Source organism: Hirundo rustica, chromosome 1, assembly GCF_015227805.2.
Source record: "Hirundo rustica isolate bHirRus1 chromosome 1, bHirRus1.pri.v3, whole genome shotgun sequence".
NCBI lineage: Eukaryota > Metazoa > Chordata > Aves > Passeriformes > Hirundinidae > Hirundo > Hirundo rustica.
In genome coordinates this window covers 66,342,908-66,364,620 of record NC_053450.1, presented here as the reverse complement: position 1 = coordinate 66,364,620, position 21,713 = coordinate 66,342,908, and the positions used below count along the sequence as shown (strand labels likewise).

Here is a 21,713-nt window from a genome sequence, read left to right as displayed (position 1 = left end):
CAGCTCTGCTCTCTCTGGCCTCACTGGACTGAGGTCGGACCAGCTGCGGACTTCCAGCAGCTGGGCCTGAATAAACATCTTTTAACCTGCTAAGCTGAGAGCCAGCCTTTTCTTACTGCCGCTGCTGTCAAGATACTACTTGGTCCAGCTGAGAAGCCGACCCAGCAGGTAGTAGCCTGCATGCCCCCCGGACTGGGAGCATCTGTGGCTGTGCTGACCAGAGCTAGCCGGAGGTCAGCTCCTGCCCAGTGCGGGAACGGAAACAGACACAGCAGGGAAAAGCATTTTACATTTCTCTGTAACTATAAACAAAACTGTGCTAACCCGTGATAGGTGGCCAGAGGAAGGAGACAAAGCTGTCTCTGCAAACTCACTGTCTCAACATGCCCAGCGGAAAGGAGCACTCTGCTATCTCCTCTCCTCTCTGGGGGCTATGCCTATGTTTTCCCCAAGCAGTTGCCTCATGACAGCTGTATAATGGAGAGATGGGGATATTTCACCTCTGTGGGAGTGACCTACCTGTTGGGTTACAGAGTCCTGCTCTTCTTCCCCTCCCACACCCAGTGAATCAAAAAATGCATGAACAAGTAGCTCGAAGTCACATGTGGATACTGCCTCACTGTGCTCATGTCTGTCTCTTGCTGACCCTGTGAGTCACAGATCATTTCCATGTAAACCTATGAGAAGGGAGGGACAAACCTTCCCCAAGATTCCTACGCACACCAGCTCCTGTTTAGTTTCCCCTGCTGACTGACAGGTCAGACAGTGAGGAAAAACAGTGTTGGATCCCTCCAGGCAAAGGGGAGGGAAATAAACCATCAAGATTTCCCTCTCATCATCTCACCCTCGGTGAGAGCTTCAACTTCTGGATAAGAGAGATGGAGTCAACAGGATTGACTGTACATATTTTAAAGGAAACCAGTGATTATGAGTTCATTTAGTGCAGGGCCTGAGTGTGCAGCTGACTGGCATGTGGCTACATAGATGGAGGGAACACCTCACCTGTGAAAATCAGCAGCGATGAGACATCCCTCCATACTCATCCATGTGCCCAGCAATGCAGAAGCAGAACAGAGCACCGCATGAGCTTAAAGGTCAGGAATGCAACCATCACCACCAGACACATCAAACACAATAGACATTTTATTGGTTTAATTTCCAAGGAAGTTAGAAACCAGATAAAAGAAGACTTGCATAGTATAATCTATACAATTTATGAAGGATAATCACATTTTTTATGCAGTCCTCCATTTTGATTTGGGTGTAATTTTGACAGAAAGATGACCTAAAATTTTTACCATACTTTGAAAGACTATACACTGAAAGTATATAAATCATAAACTAATCTGAAATATTTTAGTCATATCAGAAAACATAGAGCTCAGAAACTTCTAAAAATGCTGATTTCTGTACTGTGATTTCAGCCTCCTGGCTATTATTAGAGTTTTCATCAATCACCATTTTTACCTTGAGATTTGAGACAGAGCTAAGTCTCACAGAGAATGGAATGTGTCTGAATAATTCATTGCAAGTAAATAAGGATTTGGTTTTCAAATATATAGGGGACTTTCTACATATAGCACTCTGGAAATACTGTATTAAGTACATTTATTATCCATGTAAGGCAAACATATGTGCAATTATTCCAAAGATTTAATTTTGCAGTAATTGGAGTATTTAGATCAGAGAGCCCACATTCATATGAAATGGTCTTATTTTCTAATACTTGGAAAGTTAAGAAATAAACCCTTATAGAACATATACTTTTTTTATATAGTGTTTCAAAGTGTTTATGCCCCTTTTGTATCTGCAGTCCTTGTGGTTGCAGGATGCTAAATTTCTACTTCCTTTGAATTATTTTTTCACATTATGGGAGGGATTTTCTTCCTGCAAACTTACTGCAAAGTGCATGCCATTTAAAAGTGACTCTTTGTACTTCAAGGTTTTCCACAGAGTTTTGGCACTGAGAAGAATTTGTCTTCATTGATGGAAAGAAATATCAGTACTGGCAGGAACACTCCACTTACAGTGGAGTTAGAAGGGAAATATTATCCTTTATTTAGCTGAAAGTTTCCTTATGTATCTTCCATCAATCTGAAGTGTTGTGACATTTCCTACCACTGTGCCACAAGGATGTTCCTTCTGGGAAATGCACAGACTATACTAATGAGTATGTTCATATATCAGAGAAAATCTTTCTTTTCCCCCTGTAAAATGGCAAAAATATTCTTGATCTAATATTACTAAGTCACAGCAGAGAGAATGTGTAATTGACTGTAAATAATAGGTCAAAATGACCAAGCATGACATTTTTAAAGTTCAAATCCTCTCATCCATAGTTATCATGCATTGCATTATGGACATTCACAAACAGAATTTGTCAAGCCACTGTGTACCAAAGTGACTTATTTTGTACTGAATGCAATAACAAGTGAAACAGAGCTTTTTGAGGTCGCTTTCAATTTCCTTTTCTAACTTCTGTGCCATTTTAAACAAATGACACAGTGGTAAGGTGAAGAGGACAGAGCAGAGCACCAGAGATCACGGAAGGTCAGTATGCAACAGGTCTCCTCAGATTAGATCTGCTAGAGCTATGTTGGCTTTCTACCCAACAAACCAATGCTCTGCATAACAGACAGGCAAAGAGTGAAGAAGTTAAGAGATTTAGATACCAGGAAACTGCTTTTCCAGGTTCCAAAAAAGCCTGCTCATTACAACCTCAGATAATTGACTATTAGAGAGATAAACCCCCTGCTTTTCAAAGCAGGCATCAAGGAGAAGACCTTGGGCTCTGAAGTGGAAAGTACAACTCTCAAAACTGATTCTCAGTTTACATACATATGAAAAACCTCTCTCCATGTATTTTATGGCAGATTGTAAGAACCAGATAATGTTTCTTCTCATTTCCATTACAAAGCTCTGCTGAGAGACTGTTCCAGCTGAAGTGAGTAAAACCAGTTCTTCAAAAGAACAAAAGAAAAAAGAAACCATTATACATTAAAAAATAAAAATAAAAAAAAAAAAAAAGGAAAGAGAAAGAAAAAAGAGCTTTTTTGAATTCTGACATGCTCTAGGTGATGAGCTTCCTTTTTCCCATTCTATGCTGCTCTGTGGTAGTTGCTCCCCTTTCAGAATGACTGTTTGACCAACTCTTTCAAGAAGCCGCCAGCCTCCCTCTGGGGATATGCTCAAACAACTCAAGGATTGCTTCAGCTAGAAGCACTTTCGCACAGCTGGAGCCAAAATTGCCCCAAGGAAGATCTAAATCATATTTGATGAGAGTTTTGATGGTGCTTTTAGCAGGGTCAAAATTTCACTTCCCAGATGGCAATAGGGCAGCCAATCTAGGAGAATTTTGTCTTACAGGAGGACTTCCTGGAAGTATGAAATCATCCCATAGCTAGCTGGGCACATGTTGAGGGTCAGAAAACACCTGGCCGCAATGTATTCAGTCATGATTTACATACTTTCAGTGTGGGTTTTCCTTTTTGCTCTGCAGCTTCCTTTATTTATTTTTTGTAATTTTCTCAATAGTTGATATTTCAGAGTAAGTCTTAGGTTTCAGACATTTGCTCTCAGAAATCAGAAACCATGAGTCTTGTTTAGGAGCTTCCAACAGCCATTTAGGAAGGGCATTATGAAATGAACAAAGGTTTAGAAAAAAGAATACTTTGACCTGCTCACGATGGAGAAGTATCCAAACTTTCAAGAGTTCCCTTAAGTGGCCATTAGAGATTGCTGAGGATAAACAATATTTGTATAGAAAATTATTGTATTACTTGAACAATCTCTAATTAGAAATAATGTGCCAGCATCCATAAAAATATATAAGGAAACAAGAGTGTGGAACTCATAGAATTGTGGAATAGCTTGGGTTGGAAGGGGCCTTAAAGATCATTTAGCTCCAATTCCCCCTTCATAGGCAGAGACACCATTACATAAAAAATCCCTGGGAAGACATCACATAAAATAAATCAGATGGAAAAGTAACAAGTGGCAGAGAAAGAATTGAGAACAAATGAATAGAATTCCTACACAGGGAATGTGTTTTGCAAATGGCATCCTGAATCCTCATTATCTTTGTGCCTTGTTGGCATTCTCACACACTACTTCTGAAGGGGGAGACAGATTTCCCAGTATTCCCTCTTTTCCATTGCTTTCAGAGTGTCTACACATCACCTTCAGTTTCCTTTTGGAAAAGCTGAATGCACTGCTATTCTCATGCCACTCTCCCACTGTTCTCCTCCCACCCGCATTGTTTCTAAAATTTGTCTTGCATCTTTTCTCCTAATTGGGGTTTTGACAAAGAGGTAGAAGGAAGTAGTGTATTATTGTGTGTACTTTCCTTCATTGAGATGTGGCTTTCTGACAACAAAGCTGGGCTTGTTTTGGGAGTCATCCACCAGTAAGACTTGATCAAACCTGTTGCATCCTGAAGCAATTGTGCAAAATAGCATTATGGTGGCTGCAACCTAATCACAAGCAAAAACATGCAGGTGAGCTGTAATTATCAACAGTTTTGTCATCTGATAACATTTACAGCAAACAGAAAACTACCAGAAGCAAATGAGTGGAAGCTTTTTCTTCTTCTTCTTCTTTTTTTTTTTTTTTTTTTTTTTTTTTAAGTAACTGACTACTGACTTTTCCCTGTAGTTGCTTAAAAATTTCATCTCCACCAGAGAATCTATCCTGAACATTTTTCTTCACTGGATGTTGGAGGTTGAATTTCTGTATTCTCCTTCAGCACTGGAAGTACTTGACACCCAACTGATAAAACATCTGAAAAGGATGAGAGCAAGGGCTGGTTCATCAGGTATATGCCAAAGTTTGTCTGAAAAAAAGCAAAATATTTATTAAGATGCAATGCATGTAAGAGTAAACAAATCTATACAGTATCTCACAACCCAGATATGCTTAGAGGAAAATTATTACTTTAAGGATAAGGAGGTATGTACCATGTCCATGTAATTAAAAACATTCTTAACTCTTTAATTATAATAGACTGGTAAACAGAAGCTAATGTCATACAATTCAAGAAGAATAGCTTAAGTAAGTGGATAAATAACACAGTATTTCATCATGAGCTCCATAGTATTGTGTATGTAATTCACACTCCATCACCATCTTGTTATTTAATGTCTGTTCTGGCTCCTTGATGAATGCAGTTAATGTATTGTCACAGACAAAGGATCTGCAGCATGGGAACACTGGTATGTTCCAACAGTGAGGAAGTCTTGCAGCTCTTACCAGTAATTATTTGCTTTGTTAACAGAAGTTTATTCTGCCTAGACTCTGTGAATTTCCCTTAATCTATTTTTATGAATATTTTAGTATGTTTTACAGAAAATATTCAGAAAGTTTGTTTTATTGTTGCTCCCACTTGTTAAGTGTCATTATCTGTGAATCCAACCTGCATAAATATTAGAAATACTTAGAATATGTCTTTGGGATACTGAGTAATGAAGAAAAGAAGAATGAAATATCCACTCTGCACACTGACCATACAAACCTCAGAGGCACCAAAGACCTCATCTGAGTGTCTGCATTCTTATGTGAGGACTTGATTTCAAGCAGTTGAGTGTTACAGTTGTGGGAGTGATCTGGAAATGTCACAGGAAGAGGCTGGCGTGGGTTTGTTTTCCAGAAGTGGAGAATTTAGAAATATGCAAGAAAAAGATTTGTCATCTCACGACAATACTTTCCGAAGAATTAGATAATAGTTAAAAAAAAAAAAAAAAAAAAAAAAAAAAAAAAAAAAAAAAAGTGAAGTAGGAAAAAAAGGAACACTGAAGAACACCATGTTAAATTGATAACAGATTTTTAGACTTCAGAAAGTCTTTGCTCTTTAAACTGAGAACTTGGGAACCCGATATTAATTTTCTTGTCTCTTTTTGCAGGTTTCAAAAAGTATTTTGCTTTGGTAGACTCCAGCCAAAATGTACAAGTCATTATAAAGTGAAAATAAAGTAAATAAGCAAACAAAATTGCTTAAAAACAAAATTCTATTATCCTTTTCTATTTCCTGATTACATTTACTGCCATTGTTCAGATCAATGATCCTGAAATTGAGTGATTTACATTTAGAGCAGGTTAAAAAAATAGCAGGTAAAAGCAATTGCAATAAAGAAAACAAATAGATGAATTTAAGGGAGCAGATTTCACAGACTAAATATGAAGGCAGTATGTTGTCTCCTATTCTAGTGCTGTGTAATTAAATAAAGATGCAGCAATGAGGTAACACAGAACAGCTCTTAGTCGTTGAAGAATTCATGAGCGGTAAGGTTGAGACCTACTCCCAAGTAAGAGCGATGCTGTAAAGCGGAGATTTATCCAAACATGGCATCAGACCCTGAATTTGGGTCTTTCTGTTTCATTTGTAATCCAAAACATCAATGAGAAAAATGAGCCCTGAGCTTGGGTATTTTTGGCTACCTCTGCTATTCCTTCATCTCACTGGCATGTGACATGTAGAGGGCACGAGCTGGACCCCTCAGGCCTATCCTACTGTTGGCACCTTCAGGGTACCAGCGGCTATAATGGTGTCAATGCTTGGTGGACGCAGGGCACATCCCTGTCAGTGTTCTAAAGCTAATGCTGAGGAATGACTGCAGCACTGCAAGATCCCAGCCCTCCAACAGTGACTGTTGGATCGACCGTGATGGTGTAATGGTGTTAGGAATTGTTTCATTTAAAATATTAAAGTACATACTCTTAGTTTTTCCATTTTTGCTATTCTCCCATCTGTTAATAAGTTTATTGGAACAAATGATGTATTTTCCAGCCTTGTAGTCAGTAAGCTGGATTCACCTCCTATGCAGAAATGATAGTTCCCATGATTTCATTTTTTTTTCTTTATCAGGCAATTACAAAACAAATATTTTAAAACTAATACTAGTTCATGCTACACCACATTTCACACAGGAAGGATTTTTTTAACTCATCCATGTAAATGAGCTTATGTGATACATGAGAAGTTATTTATATTTACTGTATTGTCATCTTGATGTATCTTAAAGTGAGACTAAAATAAATCTGGGCAGATTGTTCACTGTGAAGAGCTTAATTTACCAATTTTTGTTATTGAAAATCATTTAGCAGTATTTTTTTTTTTTTTAAATGCACCTTAAAACATTCAGAGTTACTTAAGAAAATGCATGTCTGAATGCATCTTGTCTTCAGGAGTTCTCAAATACTATTTTAATACTGGTCCTTAGCATTTTTCTTCTCTGATTGGGCATTTAAAGTCTCAGTGTTTTTTTCAGTGAGTAATGCCCAAGGAGTTTCCAACGTGATGATATACTGATGGTATACATATTTTAGCAATAATGACTGTTTGGAATTACCAGCTTTCCCCCCCCCCCCCCCGGTGAATGTTCTTAAACCCAAAATTTAGCCTGTGATTGCCAGAATTGGATTTAACATCTTTTAAGGAAATTTCCCTGTTTTTTCAATAATTACAAATAATGACTCAGCAAGTACTGATAATAGCAGTCACACACACACCCCTGCCAAGCAACCACAAGAGCTGCATCTGCCACTTCAGCTCTGCTTCAAGAGAAAGACAAAAATGTAGAAATCGGCCCTTCTCACAGCTCTGATGAAAAATGAGGCTTTCAGATGCAGAGATTACAGCCTGCAGAGTTACTACAGTGAACCACATAATCTCTGCCTCCTGCTGCTACCTTTTCCTGACTTCAAGGGCATTTTATTCTGCATATAATCTTCCTAGAACACACCAAGAACTGGGCAGGGAGTGCAAGACTGTGAGTTCTGTGGCTTTATCTGGCAGTAGAAACTATTCCCGTAACTGTAAAATGTTACAGGGAAAAAAAGAATTAAAGCTTCTTGATTAGGAAAAAGCAAACCACTTCACTGCTGGGAGAAATAGAGAGAACATACATATTCTTGCCAACAGTGAATCATATGAGTCATCACACTCACTTAAAGGAGGAGCTATGAAATGCTATCATTCTTGCATGTTGTTTCAAGTTCATTTATTGGATCAACAGTAATATATTCTGCTCAGAAATTCACTGACAGAGAAATACCCTGTGTGCACTATCCCCTTTTGTAAGACAGAAACAGGCTACATCTGCAAAAGGTCTGAAGTGAGATGCCTTTGAGCTACAGCTCCCTAACAGATAACACAGACTAGAACCTGGTAGAGAAACACCCTGCTAGAATGTGTAACAAGCACATAAATCATACTGCATGCTAATACTTAGGTTTGGATAGATGAGTTCTGGATTTTGCCCCCCGATGTAGCTCTCAGCTGCCATGTCCCAGCAGATAAATTTATCTGTCCAGGTCTGATCATTTATTCATACAATAACATAATCTCTCTCTCATCCAAAGATTTGGGAGATGCAATTATTAAAATTGATTTTTAAAAAAATATAATGATGTTTTATAAGCTTTAGATTTACAAGAACCTAAAACCTTACCAAATAGGAGAGTAGAAGTACTCACTTTCGACATACTGATTTTTTTATATTGGAAAAAGGGATATTTTTCAGCTGATGTCAATAAAACCCCATGCTGTTCTGTTGAAAATAACTGGACTGTAGAATCTTTCCTTCAGAACTGATTTTCCTTTGCTCCACCTTAAATAAATGCATTTTCCAGTTCAGGCATCAATGAGAAAAGGGAACTATATTATTTCAGAGGCCTATTAATTACAACAATCACTGTTCTCAAATGTTCCAGATATTTGAATGAAAAGCATTGCATGATGTAAAGCCCTGCATTACTATGAAAATAATGATAATGACTCATCAGGTATGAGAGGTCATTTGCTATCCTTGCTAACATTTCAGTAAGCAATCCAAAGGCATGGCATCTAATTCTGCAGGAAAAGAAGCTCTCCCAAGGCACAATGAGATACATAAAGGAGGATCAACAGCCCCCAGGAAAAAACACAAGCCTCTTAGTGTATGAAGGCATGTGCAAACATAATGGATTTCCCTTGATGTACTGCTATCTATACATTTAGACCAGAGCAGACTGCTAATGCAATCATTCCCTTTGCTACCTTGACAGCAAGTCCCAGCTTATAGCACTGCTGCAAATCCACCCACAGGGCTTCCGCTATCATTAGTGCTAAACGGCATCTGCAAAACACCAAAGAGAGGCAGGAATTCTGTGTTCTCCCTTTTCCATTCATGTGTGTTTGGCATCAGGTGATAAGGCATGTGAAACAGCATGTGGCCATTTGCTTAATGGAGTTACCTAGTCTTTCCTAATCTCCTGCAGTAACAGAGAGCACTCTGTCACACGAGGAGGGCTCATCTTTACTTTCCAGTCAAAAATTACAGAAGGAACCCTTTATGAGTGTTTCTTCAGAAAGCAGAGCCCAAGTTCACTTTATAGAGGTGTTTACATTTTATGTCAAGCAGTGACATGAAAGGTTTCATAAAAAGTAGCTGGCAAGGCTTCAGCACCATGATTTGCATTTATCAGGAAAGATGCAAATTGCTTGTGTGGCTAGTTAAAGTAGCTGGTTCTGATTTTCAGCTGCAGTCCGTGTATGCAAAGGCTCCATCTTTCAATTTGAAGCACCTGGTTCTCAGTCTCAGAGGAATGGAGAAAAACAGGATTTTAGAAAGAAATACGAATTACCTCTTACAAGTCTTACATTATTTGGCTCATTATTGAAGTTCATTGGCAGTGCTGCTATTTGAGCTACTAGTTTGATAAATTTCAATGTAGTTTTTTTGGGTTGGTGTTCTTGGAAAAAAAACCAAAATAAACTGGTAAATATTGACATCTGGCTCGCTTTTCTATGCACAGTATCTTCAGTGTTTGGGCAATCAAGTTGCTACAGCAGCTTTCCAAAAACCTGGGAAAATATCTTAAATCTTATTTTTCTGCAATAGTTTTTTGTGTGTGTGTGTGTGTTGTTGGTTTTTTGTTGTTGTTGTTTGTTTTTTTTTTTTTTTTTCTTTTTTAGTTTGAATTAGATTATTGACAGATGGGAGCAAACACTGCTGGATTTCTTCACTGATTGTGCATCTGAGTGTAAAAAAAAAAAAAAAAAAAAAAAAAAAAAAAAAAAAAAGTCTATTAGATGACTCCTTAGCAGAAAAGCACATGGTAGAGATATGAGTCACCAAAGGATTAGCTCTGTGATTTAACACAGTCACATGACCTCGATGTCCTTTCTCCCCACTGCAAGCCGTGAAAGGTTTGGATCAATGTCCTCTGTTAGGTCTGCTGAGCGCACTAAAAATGCCCCAGTCCTTCCTGGGTGCTGCTCGCTGCTAATCAGCTGGTGCCCATCACCGCAGCGGTGACCTGCAGGATGGATGGGCTTGGAGGTCTTCTCAGACCAGAGCAGGCAAAGCGGGCAGTTCAACCCCCCCTTTCAATTGTCAGCTAAGCCAGAGGACGCACCCTTACACAGAGCAGGGCACGCTCACAAGACCCCATCTGCCAGCAGGGCTGAAGGCTGGGAAAAAATTAAAAAGGCTGAATGCCCGTGTCTTTGCAGTGTAAATATCGGGAGAGCTGAGGGAGAGGGAGCGCTCCCCTGCGCTGATCAGCAGCGCCTGCCTCGCCTCGCTGGGCGGCTTTTATCAGGGGCCAGCTTCGGGCTGGATTGCTCTCTTTGCCTCAGTCCTGTTTGAATGAGCCACTTGGTTCTAGCAGTGCATCAAGAAAATCTCTTCATTGTTGAATTAATCAGAATGAAAGAGGAGCTCATCTTTGCTGTGGGGAACAAGCAGAAGATGCTCCTCCTGAGGATCTGCATCCTGAGTAAGGTTTTGTGGCTATTTTCTCGCTGAGTACAGAGTGCTTTCTCTCTACAGAGGTTTCAGGTCATAATCCAGTAAAATCCATACGGACAGAAAAACTCCCCTGCATACTACACCTCATGTGGCAGCAGCAAGCATCCCTTCAGTGCCCAAATGTGCTCCGAAATGTCCCAGATGCTGCAGCTGTGGCTCACCATTACTCGGAAAGGGCCCCTGTCCTCAGGCTACCCACCATGGCCAGGAGCTCATCTCACAAAGGCCCATGTCCTGCGGTGACCGGGAGCAGAGCCTGCAGTGCGAGCCGAAGTCACCTCAGGTCAGCGGGAAGCTGTGCCTCGACAGCCGGCCCTGCCTGCGCCTCTCCCCAGCTCGCTGCACCGGGCTGGCTCCGACACGGAGCCAGAGGAGCTATTCACCAAGGACAACAGCCAACGAAAAGAAAGCCCTTTGTTTGCTTAATGAGTCACTGAGACAAATCAATTTATTGGTTGCTTTTTTTTTTTTTTTTTTTTTTTTTTTTTTTTTTGTCCAAACATAGAATGCAGTAGTTGTAACTTGTTTGTGCATTGTCTGGTTGAATGATTTTCAGCCTATTTGTTATTGCTCTGTGTCGGTGCTGTGCCCGTCTCTGGTGTTTGGCGGGTACTGGCAAGGCTCCCAAGCCCCGACTGCCTGAGACACTTTAACAACAGAAGCTTAACCATCAGGAAGCAATGAATTTTGAATGAGGATTTTCAGCTAAATAAATACATATGAGGAGATCTGTGGAGCTTTTGGAATGCCAAACTGTCTAGCCATCATCTGAGCATCTCAATTCCAAGAAGCAATGCAGCCTTAAGAAGCAGGACCTCAAATAAATGCCTGTATTTCATGCTTACTTTCTGGTCACTTTCCTAAGAAATTATGCTTCACTTTGACTATATTCACATTTGCTCTGTTTTTCCTGCTAACTAATTCCTCAAGGTAAGAATAAAGTTGAATCGTACATGCCAACTGAATAATTCCAAGCACTTTCTCACTTTTCAGCGTATTTCTTTTCTTAAAAGACATCAGTGCATCAGCTTGTGTTTTTAAACCAAAATAAAAACACTGTAAAGGAGTACTTACTGAAGAAAAGCAAGCACAGTTAAAACTAATGCATATTAATAGTCCATTTATGAATAAAAAATGTATTGAGAATTTTACAGAAATAAACTATGCCATATCTGGGTTGTAAGTACATCCTCTTTTTATAGAAAAAATCCAAATGGTAACAATTTAACTAATATTATCTCAGCAGATATTTCACTACCCATGCAATAAAGTCACAACATCTTTCATTACAGCTATTTTGAAGTACTGTACTGACCTTTCTACCTCTGGCAGCAGACAGGGACTGCAGAATTTCTTTGTTTCGTTCCCCAGACTGTTGATCAATGCAGATTATTTGACATCTGCTACATGGACCCACAACCTGAAATTTTAGTTTAGTAAAGAAAGTTCATGGCTGTTTATCAAAGTGGTACTGCATTGAACATACAAGCTTCCAACCATCATAATATCTTAAACACATACCTTTTGCATACTTTTCCTGTGGTTTTTCAAGCTTTTATTATGTAAAAGATCAAGTTTGTTCACCTTATGTAGTAGGTCTACTTGCAAAAGTCTCACTGAATTTTTAATTCACTTTTTTCTTTTCTTAAGGAAAACTTTTTCAGAGACAGAATCTGAGAAATACCAAACATTTACATATTTGTATTTCCTGATGGTTTCACTTCTTCTGTGGGTTAGCAGGGCTGCTTGCCCAAAGAGCAATGCCTCAGGACTCAACCCAAGGAGGATTTTCTTGGGACTGTTTTAGTGCAGCTGAAACGCACAATATATTTCTTACATGCATGGCACATCTAGATACTTAGAATTTAAAATATTTATATACACATGTTTACCTAATTGGAAGAAATAATTCATCTTCTATCATTTATCACACATGATGTTAACATGATATGAAATTGTTCTTAAAGGTAATTGTTTTTTGATCTAAAGTATGGGTTTAGGGGAAAAAAACCCGAACCCCTAGACCTTTAAAATGGAGAAGGACGACATACTGCACTTTCACTTAACACTGCATCCCTAACTTTAGCAAAGCTGTAAATTACAGAAATTACATCTTACAATATCCCACTATACACATTCTACTTTTGTAAAACGTGCCATGAATTTCAAATAGGGCAAATAATTAAACTGTACACTTCAAACATTTTATGTGCTGATCTGAAGTGATGTTTCAGGATTTTCAGATGCATCTAGACTGCTTGTATAACTCTTCAGCATAATCATCACCACCAATCATCTCTTTTAGAAAATAATTTTCCACAGCTCTTATTTTTTTATTATATAGAAATAATATAGAACAACACGACAGAGAAGGAAATATTTTTTTCCCTGCCTTACTTTGTTCAACAGCTTCTACCATTTTTGCGGCATAAAGAAGCATTAACATAATTTCTACTTTTACTACATCAGTATCTGAAAAAGGACCTAGCAGAGATGGGAAAAGGAAATGCAAGTTACATAAGCCTTTCTATTTTTGCCTTCTATTCCTAAAGTATATCAATGCCAGAAATAGGAATGCCTTTTATTTTGTTGTTTTACAGTAACTTATCAACAGGGTCTTCAGCTGAACACCCCAGTGTAACTCCAGCTTCCAAGAAGCTGTACACCATAGATTTTGTCCTTTGTGTTCCTCATTTCTTACTTATAGGAATTTTTCCTCAATTTTCTGTAATACATATTGCAGCTTACTGACCAAAGCACACATAAGAAAAAAGCAGATAAGCAATTATTTCCCACCCTTGCTGAAAAAGTTTCTTACAGCATGCTGACCAGAAAAAAAAAGAAAAAAGAGTGTTGCCTATCACATCTAGATTTGATCTCGGTACTCTTGTCATTCACAGGAGTGAATTATAATCTCTAAGAAAACAATTAATAAGCCAGTTTCACATCCTAGGCAAAGCATCTTCAAATACATATTTCATATCTCTTGGCCAGACAAATTCAGCAGATCATTTAATACTCATGTGCATCATTCCCTTAGGTGTCATGTGCATCTTTTACAGATTCTTTGTTAAGAGTTTTTCTCAAAAGAATGTATTCACAAACAAGATCTGACTCTTCAGAATTTTCCTTTCAGTACAAAGGACATTATGTTGTTCGTTATGATATAAAGCACAACATACCAAAAACCGCTACCAGGCTAGAATTAGAAACATTCCTTGAGTGAAGACTAGAATAAGATGTATACAACAGAGGGCAATAGACCATGAGTGTTCACTTGAATTCATGTCCAGTCTTTTGGTAATCAGTTGCTTGATTTGCAGTAATGTGAGGTTACATTTCGACTACTGTGTGTAACAGCAACAAGTATTCTCTGCTGATGTTGCTGACTAAACATCTGCTGTAAACTCTGCCTCAAAATAATTGATTATTATTTGGTTCAGATAGATAAAGATAAGAAATGTTATCAATTATGAAATTCATTAAAAATGTGGAGAAAGATGGCAAAACCTCTTAAATATATTGAAGTATGTTTGTCACAGGACACATCACTTTTTTTTTTTTTCACACTTCATAAATTTCACCTGCACAAAGCGTGCTGCCCATATTCTAGTCAAAGACTTGCAAAAATTGGTTTGTCTCCAAGAATCAAAATGCTTTGTGATACACTGGGGCATGGACAAGAGAGAAAATGTCACACCTGGAATTGCAGAGCACCTATTGAAATCTCAGCCCACTCTTCCTCTTCAAAGGATTCTGATGCACTGATGACAATGTTGGCACGGAAACGTCGGATCAATTCCTCAATTTCCAATGGCTCCTTCAATCTGTCTCACAGAGTTGACAGAGCAAAAGAAAACATAAAATTATTAACTAATTTTGCTTTAGATATTTGTGCTGTAAGAATCTGGTGGCTCATGTGATTAGCAAATGCTCCTCCAGAAAAACCTGGACCAAGTTTTATTACAAAAGCCATGGAAACGGCATAAGGTATTCAACTATAATTCATAACCTCTCAGTTATAATATGTAAACCTCTAGGAGGCTTCTTCAGAGGTGTAACCTGGAACTGTAGGTACGAAAACATATAGATTGGTGATTGTGAGCCAGGTGTATGAGAAAATTCCTGATTTGTTATCACATGTAAGGCTAATGGTAACAAATAAAAAGATCTTTTCAGTTAGTAATCATTTGACTTGTAAAGTATTGTAGAAAGAGAAGCTTCTAGAACCAAAGGCAAATAAAATTTTATTCTGCTCATGCTGCAATGTCAGAAGGGACAAAAACAGCAGTTGCTGAAGGTGAAAAAGGCCAGTAAAATAATTTTATGAGAGAATATATCCCTCATATTATTATTATTTGCCTTTGGGAGGCAGCAGATTGCACCAAAAGATAGGTGTTTTAAAAAAAATTAATCTTTGTGTGGTGATATCTCCCCCTCTTTACAAGCATTTGAGCTGCCAGAGTGTAGATTTGTGTCAGTGTGGAGAATGTATATGAGACAGAAAGAGCAGCAGACTGCATACAAATATCAGAAATCTTGCTGCATCTTCGAATTGCCATTCTTCACTCTTCTTCTAAAGGAGAACTTGAACAGTACCAGAAAGAAAGAAAAAAAAAAAAAAAAAAGACACTAAAATTTGCCAGAGGATTCTCTCAGTGCACTGTTAATGGAGAAGAACCCTTCTTTTTGCATTAGCTGTTAATGACATGAACCATTTTTGATACTCCGTAACTGTATTCTGACAACTTTGGGATATGACATCCTACAGCAGAGGCAGAAACCTGGGTAAGCTGTGAAGAGAGTCATCTCTGACCATGCCCCATTCCGCCCCCTGCGCCCCCCCCCCCCCCCCCCCCCCCAAAAAAAAAAAGTAAGCACACACTGTTTAAAATGTATTTTAGTTAGAGGACAAACATGCAAAAACAAAGTATAGGGAAAACTTCACATCAAGTGGTCTCGGCAGAGTAGGCCTGTTAGGTTAAAACCAAAAGATCTTGGTTTTATTTAAAACAGTCTGGATGATCTTCTCTAGCAGACAAAAGTGCATAAGGAAAAACTGCCTGTGCAGACTTTCAGTCAAACCACAGAAGCTCAGCTCCACCAAGCCCCGTTTTTCACAAGAGTTCCAGCAGCCTGGGGGTAGAAGGTGGGATGGGAAGCTGCAAGGTTACAGGTTTTCCCTCAAGATTCCACAGGTAATCCCACGGCTGAGACACAATTTGTAATTAATGCAGGAGGTGGGAGCCAACAGGAAGAGCAGATTATGCCAGTGCTCATACAAACAAGGAGGAAAATAGCAGTTGCTTGTGAGTATGTTCAATTATGCTGCTGTGTTTCCCAGCTTTGCTTTGGGCACTTGGAGCTTGGCTGCTGTGGAGCCTCTGGTTTGAATGCGTTTTGCAAAATCTAAGTGCCTGCCATCCCAGCCTTTACTGGTGGGGGCATCAAAAGCCCCAGTAACCTCAGAAATGGGCTTGCAGTGTCCTGAGACAGCTGCTAAAAAACCCCCTTCAAGCTTCTCCTAATCTACCCCTTGCCGCTGAACTCAAAGACTGCAATGCCACTGCCCCGATCTCTCTGCCTTCAACCAGCTCGGACTCACATCCAGAATACCTCACCTCTCTTGCACCTCCTCCGGCCCTCAGAAATGCTTATAATTACTTGGCAACAAGTATCTGAGTAAATTTCCATCATTTCTCCTCCCACAAAACATGCAACTATTGGATGGAATGTCAGGTAACTTCATCCTGCAAATCCCAACGCAGACCTGTTTTGAAAATCAGTGTAATGTGCCAAACTCAGCCTAGGTGCTTTGGATTTTCACAGCAGTGGGCTCTGTGATAATGAATGAATTACCTATATTTAAAAGGCAAACATGAAAATTAATATTTATATCCTCAGGGTTATATTTCTAACAAGAGCATTTGAGCATTAGGCCAGGCCAAAGGGATTTTCATGGAGGTGACCTGTATTGGAAACATCAGAGAGACAAATGCCTGCAGGTACAGGTAGCCCTCCAACAGTATGCTGCATTCTAATTTTTAATTGAATTGCTGTTTCTGTTTTAGATCACCTCTTAAGAGCCAAGTGCAAACTGGAAGACTAGTTTTTACTTATGGAAGATACAAAGTGAAATGATGAAAACTTAATTGAAAATTGAAATTGTTTTGTAAAACTTAGTAGGTTTCCATTAAGCAAAAACAAACCCACATGCCAAGAAGCTAAATAATACTTTCTGAAAACCTTCCAATATTTAATAAAGACCCATAAGTGCAGTTCTTGAAAGTACATTGGATAGTTCCATATTTGGAAAGTTCATACACCATGATTTAGTAAGAATGCAGAATGAGAATGCTGTATATCTGAATTTATTTCTCCAGCACCTGGAGAAGGCACTACATGGCAAAATGCATGGAAGGGAGAACACTTCCAACTCACACTGTAGAGTGGGAAGCAAGCTGCTTCTCAGTCACCATTGCAGCTCTCATCACATCTGGAGTTGCCTTTGAGGAAAGGGAGATTGCAAGCCTAGTTGTGCTGGAAGATATTAGGTGTAAAATCAGTGTATCATGTAATGTTGAATGTTTTACTGAAGTTCCATGTTCTCCTTTGTCCTCACTTCTAACTCCTCATGTTTTCACTCAAATTCCATATCTGGAAGGTTCTTCACTGAGTCGTATGGAAAAAGCCCATCCTGAGTAAAGGATGTCTGCAAAAAGTGCCCTCCCAAGGAAATGCAACCTACCAGACAGTCAAGCCTCACAAGAAGGCATTAATTGTCACTGAGAAAAGGTAGTCAAAACACTGAGAGATGGACTGATTCAAACCTTTTCTACACACATTTCCCATGATATTCTAAAATTGCTCAACTGTTTTCTCCTAAAAAAGGAAAATTCTCAGACAATGCAAGCTCCAGTGGTCTTAGTGATGCTTCATTCAATAAGTGGTTTTAAATCCTGAAGCTATTTACATATCCTCCTGCAGATATATAGATACATATATTCCTCTCCTACTCAAAGCAGGAATTTTCAAGGCAGGGGATGTGTTTGGTGGGTGATTAAGAGGAGAAGAGATGATTCCAGGAAGAAGCAAGAGAGAAGTTTTGAGAGACAGGAAAAGGTGGCTCAGAGACAAATGCTGGGGGTGTGGAACACACAGACATAATGGAGGCTTTGAGGGAAGATTTTCTGTGGAATTTGAACCTTTCCTAGTTATATTCAAGAAATAAAAATTTTCTAGAGCCAATATATGAAAATATGGTTGGTAATGGCTTTGTTATCTTTGAACTATGGACTGACTCAGTGTTTCATTTGCTGCTTCTGTCTCTCACTTTTGTACAAGTAAAGCCAAATTAAATTAAAAAATAAAATTATTCCAGTGCTGAAAGTACTTTAAAAGTATTTCTGTTGCGCATATTTACTCTAAATCTTAATAATTCCCATGGGAGAGAAATAGTTCAGCTATAGTAAGACTTTATATTTTTACCTGCCAGACAATTTATGTTGAGAAAACCTTTTTATCCTCGTTCTTCTGACAAAGAGAAGTTGGATGGTTCTCAATAATACCTTTCCACCAAATCATTTGACAAAAAATTCATTTAAATTTTCCTAAAGGTGATTGGTAGACAAATGATGCTCATGCATTTAATCCAAATTTTCAGAAATCGTAAAATAATTAGTAATTATAGCAGTTCAGTAGCTTTATATTTTTTGAATGTTGAAAAGTAGCTGTCTCTAAATTTCTACATAAAACACTTACATTGGCATCTTATGGCAAAATTCTGGAATCCAAGATCACTGAGAGACATTTGGAGACAGAAGCATCTTACCTTGCAGAAATGTGTTCTTTCAGCTGCAGAATGCTTGCTACATTTATCAGGAGGTATTGTGCTTCATTCACAAGAGAGAGTGAGATGTCTGTAGCACATGACAGACCTAAAAAAATATCAATCCATAATTCTGAAATGATCATAAAAATTAGTAATTTCACCTCATCTTTCCTTTGACGTCTTACTCGTTCTCATTACTAGTTTATTCATTTAGTTCCAGGCACTAAGGAAATATTCCAAGAATGCCCTCAAACCTTCAAAAGATAATGATGTGATGCAGTTAGAAACTGAGATAGAGTTGAGATTTTACTAAATTTGTGAAATAGTTTACAAGAGCAATATCTATGCATTTTCAATGCTCTTTCAATTTCAGTGGTCTTTCAAATATTTTTATAATGAAATTCAGTCCCTGAATAATTTCTTTGATTCTTAGATTTTTCAGGATCATTTTTCCAAACGGTCTTTGAGTTTTCAGGCAAAATCATGGTCATGGTGATAACTTCCCCCCGCATACTGCATATCTTCAACAAATTTAACAAGAAGAAGGGTAGAAAAAAGTCAGTTTAGGTATAAACATAATGAGTAGATCAATACTGGATAACCCTCTCAGCCTTTATCAGGGTACCTATATACTCAGTGTGAAGTCCATGAGCCTGATGCTTGCATGAGGAATCATGAATATTTTTAAGAATGACAATATACCTTTTTTATTTTTCTGATGTGACTTGCTTTTTGCATCTGAACTTTGTCTTATCAAGCGACATGGATGACCAAGAAACACAGAGAGCCAGTCAGCTATTCTTTCTCCACAGTCATATGTTTTTACCCTATTACAAGAAGAGAGGAAGTTTAAATTTGATTGCCCAAACATTAATTTGCAAAACAGAAGTCAAATTGTAAAGATGTTTATTCTGCTTCCTTCAATACAAAGTACAGAATATATATTGTCTGATGAATGTCTGATGTGAAGCTGTGCATAACTTTAACTCCCCATTTCCTCAACTTTTCTCTGTTCCTCTTGAAGTCAACTTTCACAAGATCTAATTTAGCTTAATACAGAAAATTACTGTGGAATAAAGGATTAATCATAAGGCTGAAGACACTGATTTTGAAGTACAATAAGTGATTGCCCATATAACAATATTACAATACAGTATTATAAAATAGTCACACTCTGGTCTGTAGTGTTTACTAAAAACAGAGAGGAATGATCCAAGTTCAATTTAAGATTGCTCTGCTGTGTGTAATTTTAATGATCCCATCGGGTACAATGATGTTACTTCTCTAATTTAATTCATGTTAGTACAGATATTTAACATTAAAACATGGCTTCACTAACAGAGGTCAAGCATCTCTCTAAAGATGATTTCCATTACCTGTAAAATGTCTACTGAGTTATGCAAGCTGGCAGAAGAATTGTCATCTTTACCTGGACGTAATCTTTCCTAGAGGGACTTTGAAATCATCTCTCTCAATCCAAGAAGGCCACAGATCAGACCACTAGAAATTGATCCTGTTTGACATTAAATTCCTCAGCCCTGAGTAAACTTAATGTCAATCTTCCAAAATCCAGACATATAGTTTAAATGAATTGTCTGGGTTTCACTCACAGAAAATGGAAAGAAGCAAGTAGTTCCCGTCTATATTAGACCTCAGGATGGGTGGACTCTCAGTGTGGGAGTGTTCATCTCTCTATTGACTACACAAAGAGATTTGACTGTTATCTAACTTTAAACACAAGAGGAATGTGAAATCTAGGGAGGATTCCTGTAGCAAGGAAAGTTCCTAAGCTCACCTTGATGAAACACCCAGCCAAAGAAGTTGATCTGCATGGAAACCATTGGTTTTATGAAACAAGAAAACAGCTACTCACAGCAAAAGGTGCTAAGCCCCAGGACTGAGAGGAAGTGGCTTGGCTTTACAAAATGCTCTGTAGGGTTCAACTGAATTACACAGGTACACAGCCAGAAGAAATGAAACCAAGGAGATTTTATAATCCTGCATGGATCAGGTATCTCTTCGGTGCCTGTTCTGAATTTTGAATTATGGTGCAGCTCTACATCCCTCTCCCCACTCAGAGTAAACAGATGTCAGCCACAGCTGCATCTAGCCAGTGATGCCTTAGAACTGCAATGGTGGTCTGGTATGAGTATGAGATGCAGCACTGTGTCAAGAAAGAGGCCAAAAGGTGAGCGTCCACATGAGATTTCTCAGTCTGAACTGTGCCCTTGCCTGCCATTGTGTTAGGGAGAAGGCTGTTAATGAGAACACATGAATCTTCCATGATAACAGTGCAGGTGAAACAAATTCCTCCAATTTTTTTTCCACCTTCACAGAGGTACTCGGGGTGTTTAAAATATCTCCTGAACCAATTGCCTCTGGCAGCCTGTTGGAAATTGATACTGTATAAATTAGGAAGAAAATTTTGCCCTCTTTTTATACTTATTGTTTTGAGCCACAGTGGCTGAGTTAGAGATTCACCATATATATATATATACACCACTCTTGCTATTTCTTCAAATGTCACACTGTAGGTTTTGTATTCCAAGACTCCAGTGTTTTCAAATTGCTTTCCCTTATTGTCAGACCATTTTCTGAGCAAGTACTATCATCTCTTCAAGGTCTTAGTCAAAGTCATTCTGTTGTAGCTCAATTCTACTTGTTTTCTGCTTGTGTTTATTTTTGTGGAGTATAACTTTACATCTGTCAGCATTACATTTCATTTGGCACATGTCAGGTAATTTATAAAGGAGAGCCTATTTCTCTCTGATTTCACTTGCTGTTTGCCTTGAGTTTCCCACTCATCTTTCTATTATGTCATTTAGCTTCAGTGCGTTACAACTGGTCCCTCCAGCAGGGTAATTTACAGAACAAGAAACAAGGACAGATGAAGTCTGAATATTGATCCCACGGGATATAATACAACGGGCTCAGTTCACCTTGTTCTTAACTACACTTTTGTCTTCTACCACTGCTACACTTCCCTTGATCTCTTTGATATTGCAACCTGTCAAAGAGGAGGCTGTGTCCCTGCTTATTTCAGTAGAGCAGCAACCTTGAACATTTAGGGTCTTCTGCAACATCAATCCTATCAA

At 38.5% G+C, this 21,713-nt stretch overlaps 1 protein-coding gene across 4 annotated transcripts in view; it reads right to left on the bottom strand.

The window, feature by feature from the left end:
• Positions 1-1,125: 1,125 nt before the first annotated feature.
• The window catches only part of MOCOS (molybdenum cofactor sulfurase), a 209,268-nt gene continuing 188,680 nt past the window's right edge, over positions 1,126-21,713 (bottom strand). The window contains exons 11-15 of one of the 4 annotated variants that reach the window (XM_040083418.1): positions 19,321-19,445; positions 18,619-18,724; positions 14,488-14,614; positions 12,103-12,207; positions 1,126-4,831 (exon numbers count right to left, since the gene is read on the bottom strand). In XM_040083418.1, the coding sequence (XP_039939352.1) occupies positions 4,685-4,831; positions 12,103-12,207; positions 14,488-14,614; positions 18,619-18,724; positions 19,321-19,445 (610 nt within the window). In that variant the 3' untranslated portion in view covers positions 1,126-4,684. Of the gene's footprint in view, positions 4,832-9,943; positions 10,012-10,599; positions 10,708-10,943; positions 11,044-12,102; positions 12,208-14,487; positions 14,615-18,618; positions 18,725-19,320; positions 19,446-21,713 lie in introns of those variants that run through there. The other 3 variants (XM_040083434.1, XM_040083442.1, XM_040083426.1) reach the window with 3 other exon arrangements.